The following is a 14,353-nucleotide window of genomic DNA, read 5'->3' on the forward strand; positions in this document are numbered from 1 at the left end:
CTCACAAAGTGAGCAGAGATGCTCCCAAAACAAACACGACCTGCGAGTATAAATATTTCCATTTGTTGCCCCACCACGCATCCATTTAAGTGTCAGGTTTACATTTCTCAGTCAGCAGATGGTCCTTGCAGGGCTGCTGAATACCTCCTCAGACGTTTCCTACGTTGCAGCCAAATTCTCCGTTACTCTCCCTGGGTAACAGGAGCATTAGGCACAGGGATTTTTTGTAGTATCTCCATATGTAGTAAATAACTGAGTCAACATCCCTTGAGGCTGGGTGTCCAATTTGGTCTTGGCTTCTCTGCCTCCCAGGACTGCTTCATTCCTGCCTTCCTCTCCTCTCCTCTCCCTCTCTTCCTCTCCTTCTGCTTTCTTCTCTCGCTCATCTTATGGCTTGGCTATGAGGGCCCGCTTGGGGATCGCTCGACATGTCTTTGGAGAGATGCTGCCCGTGTGTTTTTCGGAGGGCCTTTTGCCTTTTAAGGTCCAGTATAAGCTCTTTTTAAAGTACCGGATGCTGATTCCCTAGCATCTAAAAAATGCTAGAATGGTAGTCATTTTTTTCCACTCACCCCCCTGCCCCCCACCCCCCACTCCCAACACAGGTTGCACCCTCCCGGGAAACCATGCATCTCCGAGTCTCGGGATGGACCACGCTATGGCAGGAAGGAGAGCGATGTCAACTTTCTGGAGGACGGCCAGATGACCTGGACCACGGATGGAAAGTACCCTGGTCCTGAGGCTCCTCACAAGGGCAGCGTCTCCTCCAAAGCCATGGTGGAGCTCTACATCTCTGACCACCGACCAGAGGAGCCGCCACAGAGGGAGGCTAACGGCAGCCTAGGGTTGGGGGGCGTCCACCTGGGTGCCCTTAGCAGTATCCAGTCCCTGTACATCTACCACTCAGAGCAAGAGTACCGGGGTTGGGGGGGGCAACTCCAGGACTCCACCTCCTGCTCCCTAGGCCAGGCAGGGGTGACCCTGCAGCTCCCTCGGGGGGGCTGGCATAGGGAGGAGGTGGGGGCCAGGAGAGAGGCCAAGGCCAGTGGGTGGGTCGATCCTCCAGAGGAAGGAGGGAACAGAGAGGCGCCTCCTGTCTCGGTCTCCTTTGGAATCTCGGCAGTAGGTGCGGGGCCAGCAGAGCGGTGGGACTCAGAGTCGGAGAGGGACCTCGGACAGCCCAACAAGCACCGGGCGAGGCTCGCCAGTGAGTACCCCCATCCCCCCTCGCTCATGCCTGCACCTGTCTGCTTCTGGTGCTTTTCCAGTCAGTTTATTGCAGTTTCGGTTCTATGGGCAGGAGGGTGACAGTTGCTGGGTCCTCGGTTCCTCAGAGTGTTCTGTGGTCAGCACTTAAAATAGCACCTCCATTTTCTGCCGTGGCCAGAGCGCATAAGTGAAACAAAAACCTTTATTTCCTAATGATGAGGAATTTGTGATGAGGAATTTCGTATCGCGGCTGACATCATGAACTTTGAGTGCGCATTTACCTGGAGTTGAGGCTAAGGCAGAGAATGAGGCCCTTTCACAGTCATTGGCCCTGTTTTTTTTTTTTTTTTTTTAATCCTCTGTATGGGTGTGGGTCTTATCTTGGGGGGGGGTGGCTCTGTGAGGGATGGCTGCCCTCCCTTCAGGACTGAAGTGCCGGCGGGGCGCACTGGTGATGATGCCTGCAGAACCCTGTGTGACAGACACCAACATGTGTGGTTCTGGCCAGTTACCCGATCCCTTAAAAAAACGCACGTCTTGACCGCAGTGAAAAGTGAACTCCCCACTTCTGCAGTCTTCTGGACCCTGAGGTCTGTTTGGGGTGGGGGGTTGGGCTGTATTTTGTTTGTATATTTTATATTAATTATTGATAAAATGTAGACATATTGATTAGCTTCATTGCTGTTTGAGTTGCTGTGTGTGTGTGTGTCTCTGTTTAATTTAGCATGCAGGGAACATGACCTGCTTCTTCTCTTCCTCCAAGGGTTAGGGAATTAGAAGCGAAGGGGACTTACAGATAAGGGCTTGTCTTGGTGCAGTGCTACTAATCTCCGAGCTATTTTTACCCGCATGTCACTTCACAGATTCTGCCTCTTTATTGATTCTCTGTAGATGTGGTTAGAGGCCGAGAACCAGAAGCGGGCGCTCTTTTTATATACCTTAGGACTATGATTAGTTAACAAAGCACCGCAAGCTGGAAAATTATTATGCTTTAACGTTTTTTTTTAGTGTGTGTTTAAGTCTGTATGCATTTTTCATGCATAGTACTTGGTCTCCCTGGGGAATCAACATAACACAATGTAATATACTTTTGGCAAATGAATATAATACAATTTCATAGCCTCTTTTATTCATATAGCAAAAGAGTCTCTCTTGTCTGATTCATGCCGGTTCACCATTTGTGGCTTATAAGGGGAAATAACAAATTCTTCAATTCATCCATAGATTAGCATGAAAATAAATCTACAAAATAAAAAATTAATTCACTTAACAAGTAAATTTAACAAAAATACTATTTGTTGGTTGGTTCCTACTCAGTTTTGCGGAAGTGTATGCATGCTATACGAATCGACCTTTCCGGTACTTTTACCTAACCTTAAGCTCTTAGTGGTGTAAAGAAAATGGAATCTGCTTTATATAAAAAAAATGAGAAAAAAAAGAAGTATTTTATATCTGGGGAGAGAAATGCATATTATCACACAATTTCTGAGTCAGCTCCATCTTCGGGAAGCCCTTCAGATTATGTCTGTGTTATAATTGCATACAGTATGAAGATATGATTATTTATATGTTGAGCTGATTTGTCTTCCCTTCCCCCCACCTGTCACCCCCCACCCCAGGATTCAGGCGCAGCGAGAGCCAGCTGGAGAAGCAGGCTAAGGTGGCCAAGTCTAAATGTAAACGGATTGCTCTACTGCTTACTGCTGCACCCAACCCCAAAAGCAAGGGGGCGTTGATGTTTGAGAAGCACAGAGAGAGGGCCAAGAAGTACACACTGGTCAGCTACGGGACTGGGAAGGAGGAGCCTGAGTCTGAGGACGAGGAAGACTACCACAGAATCGAGGTGACCTTCCTAGCTAACGGAGAGCTGCAACTTGACGGGGAGACCTTCGCTAATGCCTCAGGCTGCAAGATCGGCGTAAACTTTGACCAGGATAGCGCACCGCCCGACTTAGACAAGAAGCTGGACCATCAGGTAGGGATGGAATACCTGCCGGAGACGAAGGGCAAAGGGGCCCTGATGTTCGCCAGGCGTAGGCAGAGGGTCGACGAGATCACCGCCGTACACGAGGAGATGAGGCAGAAGGGGATTCCGGTGGAGGGTCTACCAGGGCCAGAAAACATGCCGTCCTGTCAGGCCGCGGAATACTCCTATAAGCAGTCTCCTGACAGCCAGTCCCATGAGGTCAACGTGGAAGTGGCCATGCAGCAGCGCCAGGCTCCACAGTACCCTCCACAGTACCCTCCGCAGTACCCTCCGACTATGAATGGTACGTCTCACTATCAGCCCAGCGACTTGCAAAGGTTCCAAGTTCCTAATAGGACAGCCCAGCCCTTCTCAGGAGTCCCAAACAGAGTGCCTGTCCCCTTTTCACCTTCAGTGGGCATCCCTAGCCCAGTGTTAGATCAACCAGGCTATTCAGACAGCAAACTCAGAGTAATTCCTCCTCCAGTTCCTGTGACCACACGCCCTCAGGTCCTGTCACCCACTGACAGGGAGCAGATAGTTTCACGTGACGAGCGCATCTCAGTGCCGGCTATCAGGACCGGGATGTTGCATGATACCAAAAAGAGAAGTGCAGCCAAGACGGCCTTTGGTTCTAAAGAGTCCTCCACAATGTCTTCTTTGAACCTTCCGAAAGGTGATAAGAGGGCTGGCTTTGACTTGAGCGTAGAAGAAGACTTCCTTAGCCTAGGTGCCGAGGCCTGCAACTTCCTGCAAGCTCCGGTCGTCAAGCATAAGAATCCACCACCGGTCGCCCCAAAGCCTAGCATTAACCTTGCTTCTCCACCTTGGTTAACAGAAAATACCCAGCTACCTTTGGATAGTGGTATTCCAGCACCAGGCATTGCACCTACTGCAAGTCCCACACAACACACCACCACAACTACATGGAATCCCCCTGAGCTCCATCCGCCACTCCAGCAACCTGTGAGTGCCTGGGCTGCACCCAAACCCAAAGTACAACCACCTCCATGTGTTGCTCCCTGGGGTATGTCTCAGCCTCAAGCAACAGCCCAGCCACCTTGGGCTGAGCAACGTACTCCAGTGACTACTGTGCCTCCGACTCAAAACCAGCTCAGGAATTCATGGAATCAGCCTTACATCTCCGCCAAATCTGTCGCTTCTCACCTCTCTGCCAGCACCTATGGCTCGAGGTTTCCCTCAGTTGGCGGTGCCTCCTCAGCTAGGGCTATGAGCCCAGCCTCAGACATGCCCACTATGAGGGGTAGAGGAGCTGAACTCTTTGCCAAAAGACAGTCGCGCATGGAGAAGTTTGTGGTGGACTCGGAGACGGTGCAAGCGAACAAGGCCCGGGCCCAGTCACCCTCCCCTTCACTCCCAAGTGCCTGGAAGTATTCGTCCATTGTTCGAGCACCACCCCCTTCATCGTACAATCCCCTTCTGACTCCCTCATACCCCCCTGCAGCAGTAAAGTCACCCCCACCTTCCAGCGCACCACCTAAACCTAAGAGCACCGAGAAGGGGAAACCAGCACCCAAGAATCTTAATTCCTTGGACGTCATGAAACATCAGCCGTACCAGCTGAATGCCTCCCTCTTCACATATAGTCCGTCTGTTGAAGAAAAAGCTACCCCTTCTGCTACTCAGGTCCCTTCCCCTACAGGCCAAGCATCAAAGCCCACTGCACCGGTGAGTGTTCCTTCCCGTTCTGCCTGCCAGGCACTGAAGCAACCCCAAACCCCCCCAAAACCTCCCCCAAAACCCCACCAGAAAAGTGGAGTGCTTCTTCTATCACCCACCTTGCATGACGGTCCTCACAGCTACACTCCGGCCACTTCGCACCTGCCTGCTTCCGGCATCTCCGCGGTCCTGAGCTTCTCAAAACCCTCTAAACCTCAGCCGGCCTCTGGAACTGCCAAGTTTGGTGCTCCACGACCCAAGTTCTCTGCAAAACAGCCAGCTACGGCGACCAAGTTGTGGAAGCCAGTAGTCATGAGGCAATAGGGCATGTCGGATTGTAGCTAATGCTGTAATCAAAGTGACACGCACTTCAGTGTTTGTAAACCTAATTAAGCTACTAAGAACCTCAAAACCCAACATTCAGAGTCAGCTTTATCCTGGCAAAAGAATGTAATAATAATGATTTTAGTGCAATACAAAAACAACAATTGATTTTTTGTATCTACCCTGTGTATTAGGTATATGCAGCAAGCTTTACAAAAGGAAGGAAAAAAATTGCTCTGAGGATACATAAATATTATTAATTTATTATTGCATAGATTTAAGGCCACCCTTCAGCTGGATAGCTGGGTAGTGTTAATCAAGTATTTTTTCAGCATTACTGCAGAATTCAGCTTAGTCAACATTGCAGCTGTGTAATACTATCAGCTGCGAATGGTTGCAAAATAAAATGATAAAATATAAGTTAACTGATCCTTCGAGCCTGAAATGCAGGGAGTTCATATTTTGTACAGAAAGGGGGAAGATGCAAATGAGAAAAAGGCACAAGTAATTTATTTGTGGTTATTTATTTGCGTCAGCCCAATAACTGTTTGATGGGTTTATCGGTAGTAATTTGTAAGCATTGATCTCCACTGTGATTTTTATGACTTTGCAGCGAGAGTGAGTGTAGGAATGTCTGAGGGGAGTTAGGATTTATAAAGGGAAAGTAAATGTTAATCAGATTAAAAAAACGAAAGAGGTAGGGATATTGTTTATTGAATTTTACTAAGGGTGACAATAAATAAGAATGTAATTACAAAAGATGGGATTGCTGTCTATACTACAAATGCTGTTTTTCCTCACACTGCACATTACGTGCAGTGAACTGGAAGCAAGGACATTCTTATTGCTACAGAACAGCATGTATAGAAGCTCACATTATAATTGGTGGCGTTTAGAAGATGCTTGGAGCTGAGACTTAGTGATAGGGATGTAGCTGTGGCTATGTACTGAGGGGAGCGTTAGTGGATGCAGTTATGGACCTCAAAGGGTTGTGTTCCCTTGATGCATAAAAATGTATGAACTTCACTGTACCCCATACAGAGAACAGAAGTGAAATTTCAAGTGCTTCCAACAGTCTTTTGGTATGTTAGTTATGTGAGATATTTTGCATCATTTAGCTCTTAATCAGTACCAATTATTCAAAATATGTCCCTGTTTAAAATCTGTGCTACATGAGACGTAATAGACCCTCTTGTGAATCCACTGACATTTCAACCATATTTAAATCCTCTTCCTCAGAATCAAAATCAAACGTTTCGATCTTTGCAGTCAGTTTTATAGTATGATTTTTTTTTACCATAGACTTATTTGGCAGGCGCTTTTATCGAAAGCAGCACAGGATTGAGAAAGCATGGTCAGACAGTCCCCTAAGCAATAGGGGATTAAGGGCCTTTCTCAGGGACGCGACGATGACATCAGTCTGCTGACTCTGGGGTTTGAACTAGCGACCTTCCGCCAGAGGCACAGCATCCCAACCTGAGGCGTACTCTGCCCCCGTATTTCTGGTCGCGGTCGCCCTCTCTTCTCACTGGATTCCATCGCTGCCACGTCACGTCCACACCAGTCTGTCAGCCTACATACTACTCTGCTAGTGTTCATTCCACAGCGTTTTCACGACACACGCTAAGCCCCGATACCAAAGCACAGCTGCCCCAGGGACAGTAACCCCCCTGCGTACTGAGAAGCTGTAGCAGACTCTTGTCGCCTGTCATTGTCTTGTTTTTTCCTGTTATTTCAAAGTGTCTCTCACCGTTTACCTTTCACCGTGCTTCAAATCTGTGCTATTAAAGACCTCCTTCACTCGTCTCTCTCTTTATTTCCGACTTTCCTGTTTGGCGTGCGATTCACAGTGTGGTGGCCTGCATGACTTCCCAGGCTTTCACATCTCCACCGCCAGTGCACCTTTTCCCTCTGATTGCTTTGAATCTCACGCTAAGCGATGCATTGTTTTCACCCTGACACGGAGCAGTCTGATTGGTTCTTTATCTGTGGCTCACATCCCGGTATGTACTGACTGCACATTTTCTCTTTGTTGTACTGAGTGCCTTTAAAATATAATTAATACAAGATTCAAATAATTTTATTTGCATATTTAAATATCATAAGTTTCAAAGCCCGGCAGGAGTCATATAAAATATATTAGACAGATACATTTATCTTGATCACTTACTGATGAATTACAACATGGCTCTTCAAATCTGGACCTCGATTCCAAATCCAGGCCTTGTTTTCAGTTCTCCCATGGAGTTACTTTAATAATTAGTGATTCTGATTGGCCAGAGGCTTCACACTTGACTGACAGTTAAAGGAAAGCTGGGAAATCAACAGGGCTCGGACCTCGAGACCGTGATTTCAATAGTCCTGGATTAGAAAATGAACAGTTCCCTGATATTTGTCATTTTTTAACTTACTGAAATATTTTCACCTGCTTGCTGATGTGACATGCTACTGGCCATATCAGTCAGGCCCCAAAATCTGCTTCCGTGCACCGCATAGCAGGCACCGTTAGCATTAACACGCAGTCAAAGTTATATTTTGACCCCTTTAGTTTACTAGGGTAGTGAATAAGCATAGCGATAGGAAGCTAACCAACGTCTATTAATAGCCGAATACTCAACATCTTCAAACCACGCTGTCCTTATTTAAAAGTCTGCCACTGCCTGACAGGATCTGATACGACGAATTTCTGCCAGAGGATCTCGGAGCAAAGACAAATGGAAATTAACCACTTCTCTCCAGCTCCAGTTACATGTTTATTTCGATTAAATCAGTGAGTCAGTGGTGACGAGCTATAATTCTGGATAAACCGTTCCTTCGAAGTTAAGGAGTCATCTTTTTCAGCATTAGCACTCGTCTCCATGCATGTCATTGTTGCGTCATGCAGTCCGAAGCTTATTTTAAAGACGTGATGCTCGAATTTAATATCAGCGGGAGCTCAGTAGAAGCTAGAACCAGTGACTATATTTAGACAGCGTTTAATCTTCAGACGCATAGTGGGATCAGATGAAGATGAGTGCATGTGCGTAATCATATTAAATAATTTATAAAATCAAAGGGACAAAGTTCAAAGTGAAGTTCTTTAAGCAAATAATCTAACTCTAACTGGCTTTAAATAATTTAAATTATATTGTGTTAATAGCACATATGTTTTTTTTTTGGCTAATAGTGGCACGACTGTATGGAAACCACTAAACAGAAGTGGTCCAAAATAAACCACTTAAGATCTGAAAGTGAGAAGATGGTACACTTCACCGAGAGAGTGGCAGATACAACGTTCCCTGCTGGGCTGGCTGTGGTTTTTAAACAGCAGGCTGAAACATCTAATGTTGCAGTCCTTACACTAGTCCGCCAGATGGTGGCAGCAGACACCCTATTCCAGCTGCCTGCCGCACACATAAAACACTGCAATCTATTGCGGCTTGACATTATGTACATTCAGCACCTTATCCAGCAACATCACGTGACACCGATTCTGGAATCTTTACCTCTCGCTGCTCCGCTAGCATTAATGCGTCCGATCTCCTGTGTTTTGCGAAAGGGATTTTTTTTCCACACAGAAAACGGAGATTAGTCACCCAGTTTGCTTAGCATGCTTCAGATTTAAGGTGTTACCACATTAGAAATCAATATTTTGTTTGTACATTTTTCTGATTCAGGAACCATAATAGGTTATAAACAATACATCCAAAACATAATGAAGCTGCAAACAGCTATGCAAATGTTCTATTTATCAGGAAACTCCAAGGCTTTCATTGTAACTGTGCAATGCAAGGGTAGGATGACCATCTAATCCATGCCAGAAGGGACACTATGAGCTAAGACAGACTTTGCAAACTACCATTTCAACCATTTCAATTAAAAACGCCTGGATTTCTCTTAAGCACTGGGTTCTTGCTGTGTGCTGATTGGTCAGTCTCCTCTAATCATGTATGTGTCACTGATGTTAATGTGAAACAGTTGGATGAGCCTTTCAATCAAGGAAACAAACCAGTCAAAGCGCAAGAAAAACTGAACAATTTAGCTGAGCACAGGAGCCTTTCAGTTTGTAAAACCTGAAGTGGCTCACAGTGTCCCCACTTACATGGATTATCTGATCACCCTAAGTGAGGGACATTTCTGGAACTTCCAAAAAGTAAATTCATGTAGCCCAAAATGTCAGGGCTGACTAACCACGAAAGTTATGTTTAATGTGATTGTTATGCTAATTCGTCAGTGCTGATGAAAGTAAAATCAAAAGAAATATCCAACACCAACACGTCAATATTCAAACTCACACCTGAGCAGAACTGCAGCTAATTAAGAGTCTGTCACATACAGTATAGGTTTGGACATAATATACACATTACAACTTGGGGTTATTTTACACAAACCATCCAATATAGTAAAGATCACCAAACACAAAATGTAAATGAAGTAAAAAAAAAAAAAAAAATAGACGAAGGCGAAAATGCTTTTAATTTGAATTTTAATACAGTACACATAAGCTAACAAACATCATAGCCTAGCCTAGCCTACTTAAGCATGCTTAGAACATGGACATTTGCCTACGGTTGGGCAACATCATTAACGCAAAGCATATTTTATAATAAAATGTTGAATATTTCATGTAATTTATTGAATAATGTACTGAAGGTGAAACACATTTGGCCATCGTAAAGTCGAAATATCGTAACATGGATCACTGTAACCTGGGGAGCGTCTGCATATGGTTGGGTGAAAACCAGGCGGGGCCGTAGGTGAGCAGTGTAACACGTAGAACAATGTGGAAAATGTTTCTTTTAGGGTTCCTGCAGGACTTACTCTCTCAGCCTCCCCAGAAGGCTGCCATCCATGTCCTCCAGGCTGGGCTTTGAATCCAGCTCCTCCACTCCAGTGTTCGAGCCCTCATGGGATCCCCTGGAACGGCAGACCTCGTGGCAGGAGACGACCTCCAGGCCGGCTGGGCCTTGGGAGACCACCAGCAGAAGCTCCCTGAGCCGGTCGTCCGAGCAACGGAGAAGAAGTGAGGGCTTCTACCCAGCACCTCCAGCCTTTGTCGCCCCAGCTAAGAGCCCGCTGTCCCCCTCAGCCTCGTCGGCCCAGTACAGGCCGTCCTTTGGGCAGTATCAGTCCCAGCGGTCTATACCGGAAGACAGCACCAGGTACAGCGGGTCGAGCTCTGGGCTCAGAAAGCCCGTCTATCAGCCGGTCTACAGACCATTAAGCGGCCCGGCCTGGAGACAGTAAGGCAGCACAAAATTAAGAGCAATCAACCCCTCAAATACAATATACAAGATGGAAACCAGAGTCTCAGTCTTCGGAGACACCAGATACATTTTTAGCCGATCATCCCTTCCCTATTCCCTATTTATAGAAACATTGACATTTCACATCAAGGAAGGACGGATACACCGTGATATTTTCTTGCCAGGAATGAAATCAAAATTGATGTTCTGAGGCAAGCATAGGAGAAGTGAGGCGAACGATTTTCCAGCCTACATGCTGTGATAGGCGTAGCGACGGGCTCAGCGTTGTCACGTCGTACAGTGTCACATCACGTGGGCGTGAAGACAGAGGGATGCCACCGAAAATAAGATCAGGTCAAGCTACCTACTCCTTACAGCCACGTGATATAATGAGCATCTTTTCACATCCCGTGCATGTAAAGGTTTATTAGTATTCTGGGTGGCTGTATGTTCTAACGGTAGCCTGATGTGGCGTTTCCTTGGACACCATCTGCATTCTAAAATCCCCAAGAACACCTCTTGGTGATGCACTGCTTGGCTCGTAAGATCAATGCACCCATGTCACATTAGCATTTTTCATTCAGCTGAAGAAAACATCATTTTGTGACCCTTGTATGACAGGAAGTTATACAAATGAACCATTTCACTCCAAGGACAAAGTGTACTGATGCTCGTAAGAGCGCTTGAAAGATGGATTGGGTTGAAGATGAACTCAGGAAGAGACTCGGAGAAAGTTAATAGCAGAAATAGACGCACGAAGAAAGTTTAAAGAGATTAAAAAATAATTTGTGACAAAGCATTTACTGTAGTTACACAGGGATAGAGAGGGATAGAGCGACAGTCAGACATGTACAAGAACTGAGCAGAGAGATGAAGGCTAGAGTAGAAAGTGTACAGTACATGTCACCCACCTAAGAGTTGTGTCGACTGCACCACTTCAGGATCGTGACTGAAATTCTGAGACTGCGTTTGAGGCTTACAGAAAAAAAATACATAATTTCTGATGGGGCAGATGATGGGTAACACTTTACATTAAGTGCCCCTTCATAATGCATTCATAGAACATTCAGTGCACCTTCATAATGCATTCATAGAACATTCAGTGCACCTTCATAATGCATTCATAGAACATTCAATGCACCTTCATAATGCATCCATAGAACATTCAGTGCACCATCATAATGCATTCATAGAACATTCAGTGCCCCTTCATAATGCATTCATAGAACATTCATAAGCAGCATGCAAGTACACCTTGACATCCTAACATCCCTTAACAGCTTTAATATATATTAATAACAAACATTACATGATTATACAATTATAGTGTTTGTTACTATTATATAATGTTTGTTATTCATGTATATTACAGCTGTTAAAGGGATGTTAGGATGTTATGGTATACATACATGATGTTTATGAATGTTTTATGAATACTTCATGAATACATTATGAAGGTGCACTGAACGTTTTATGAATGCAATATAAAAGCATCATGAAGGTGCAGTTAATGTAAAGCGTTACCCAATGATGTCTTTCTCAGAGTTTCTACAGTTATGCCTGCAAAGGCTTCCTGGCACTTGTCCTTTCGCTTTTAAGTCTTATGTAAGTTTTAACTTTATTTGTCATGAATTGCAGTGACTGGTAACCTCACGATGGCTTGTAAATTATGAAAAGAAAAGCATGAGACGTGTTCACACAGTTTGAAATTTCGGGGTAAATATGTATTTGAATCAGAGACAGTGATTGTGGGACTACTAGATTACTTTGGAATAGTGGCTGGTGGCTGAAAAACCAGAGGATGTAAGAAGATCATACATTTTACAATATTACAATACTGATTGATTTTCAAAAGAAGAGAGAAAAAGTGTTTCTAAATGACAATAAAATTATTACTCATTTCATAACTGAATCTCAAGAATACCTCAATGGACCAGCCTCCTGTGTTTAGTACACATATTGACATTAAGTATCCATATTTTACCTGTACATATCATATCACGGACCTTCTTACGTTCCCGCCACTATTTGTATGAATAGAACAACTTACAGGACACTGTGTTTTCACTTTATTTAACAAAAAATACATTTTCATACGACTTTATCCACAGTTTTCACAAAAGCACACGCTCGGTTTTAAATCCATATCGTACCAGCAGCTTCTTCTGCTCCACATAAATAGTGTTGCTATTTTTATGTGATTTCTAAAGTGTGTAATAAGTAAGTAATGATTTGAAACAGTTGATTAATTATGTGATGTTTTATGAATGGAAAAAGACAAGAATAATTACTGTCTCTAGTGCTGTTTCCATGGTATTTAATGAAAGGTCTGTGTCTGCAATTTATTACCTGGGCTGTTTTCGCTGCTCTGCGGCGTGAGCCGTCCCACCTGATTTCGGGTCGCCAGGGACGTTGACGCTGACCGCTCGTCTACGGCCGTGGCTCAGCCCAAAATATTCAGAAAGCATGAAAAACTTACAACGAATGGCCTTTGACTGATACTCTCCATTTTAATTGTTGCTAAATATAGAGCAAAATGACGTAATAACATTTTACTAAAATGACTCATTGCGGTAAAAATAAAAGTACTTTTCTTTTTCTAAACAGTATTAAGGAGATAGCTGTGAATGTAGCACATTTTGCACTGTCTGAAAGGAGTGATGCAATTAAACATTTTACGACATGCTCACAGACTCATTGTGCCCCGCTGTGTTATTTATGTGACGTTGTGTGGAAAGTTACGTGACATCAGACTATTTCAGCCCACGATCCTCCTGACAGCGCCGCAGATCTCTGACCTATTGAGCTATACACAACCACAATTTGATATTTCTTCAAATAGACATCGACGATTTACAAACGGCTAATATTTAATCTTTATTTCAAAACATAACAGCAGTCCTAGTAATGATTTCTGAAAATATACCACTGGTCTTCCAATTTGGACAGCTAGTCTTTGATATATTTGATTTCTAGTTATATTTAGAAGACTGATCACATTTGGTTAAAATTAGCTACTGCTGGATTTATGTAAATGTTGGCTATTTGTCGTGAAAGCTTCTTGCTAATCCTGCTATTGTGAGAAGCTTTGAAAAGCCGGGACACCTGTAGCTTTCCCTAACGATTTTTTTTTAACATTGTGTAAAGCGTCCCACTGTTCAAAAGGCTGTTAAGCGATGAATGGCTGGGATTGAGAAGATAAGAAAATGTCAATGGAACAGCAAACACCTTTAACCACTGTTCTGAACTGCAGAATTCGACACTTGCCCTGTTACACTTAATAGATGCAGTATATCCATTTTAGCTACTGGGTTTATCAGTGAAATGTACTGTATGTTGTAAGGCAGGGGTGCCCAACTCCAGTCCTGGGGGGCCGGAGCCCTGTGTAGCTTAGTTCTTTCCCTGTTCCACCACAAATGATGCAGCTCAAGAACTGTGTGGTAATTAGCACAAGGAGTTGAATCAGGTGTGTTAAATGAGGGGAAACCCAAAAATGTGCAGGGCTCCGGCCCCCCAGGACTGGAGTTGGGTGCCCCTGTTGTAAGGTGTCCTTGAGTGTCCTGAAAGGCACCTATAAATAAAATGCATTATTATTATTATTATAATTATTATTATTATTATTATTATTGTTGTTGCTATATTTGATTTGAAAATATCGGTCGTTGAATTTGAAGCGTTATCGAAATTGAGCTGTTTAAAAATACGGACTAAGATATGCTGAAGAACCGGTCATATATCATGATGTGTGTGTTTTTAAAAAAGTCCACCCAGAGGACATTTGGAGAATTGCAATAATTAAAATAAGCTACCAAAAAAAAAAAATAGAAAATAGAAAAAATTAAAATAAGATGCCGTTAACTTTGAGGTTAAGGGTGACCGGTGTGTTATTTTTGGCCCACGAAAGCATCTGCTAACCAAAATACCCCATCTGCGAGGTATAATCCCTGTT

At 44.2% G+C, this 14,353-nt stretch overlaps 1 protein-coding gene across 1 annotated transcript; it reads left to right on the plus strand.

Moving 5' to 3' along the window:
* Nucleotides 1-297: 297 nt before the first annotated feature.
* Nucleotides 298-13,097, plus strand: LOC111853121 (synaptopodin-2-like). The gene is made up of 4 exons (XM_023829723.2): nucleotides 298-484; nucleotides 606-1,207; nucleotides 2,829-4,864; nucleotides 9,962-13,097. The coding sequence occupies exons 1-4, from the start codon at nucleotides 429-431 to the stop codon at nucleotides 10,403-10,405; spliced, it is 3,138 nt and encodes a 1,045-aa protein (XP_023685491.2). The 5' UTR covers nucleotides 298-428; the 3' UTR covers nucleotides 10,406-13,097.
* Nucleotides 13,098-14,353: the final 1,256 nt, after the last annotated feature.

Source organism: Paramormyrops kingsleyae, chromosome 25 (genome assembly GCF_048594095.1).
Source record: "Paramormyrops kingsleyae isolate MSU_618 chromosome 25, PKINGS_0.4, whole genome shotgun sequence".
Taxonomy (NCBI): Eukaryota; Metazoa; Chordata; class Actinopteri; order Osteoglossiformes; family Mormyridae; genus Paramormyrops; species Paramormyrops kingsleyae.

Excerpts from the sequence above, each read along its gene's own strand:
- LOC111853121 (XM_023829723.2), top strand. The coding sequence starts at position 429 with ATGTCTTTGGAGAGATGCTGCCCGTGTGTTTTTCGGAGGGCCTTTTGC. Across the intron at positions 485-605 it reads AGGGCCTTTTGCCTTTTAAG|GTTGCACCCTCCCGGGAAAC; the intron begins GTCCAGTATAAG and ends CTCCCAACACAG. Across the intron at positions 1,208-2,828 it reads GCACCGGGCGAGGCTCGCCA|GATTCAGGCGCAGCGAGAGC; the intron begins GTGAGTACCCCC and ends CCCCCACCCCAG.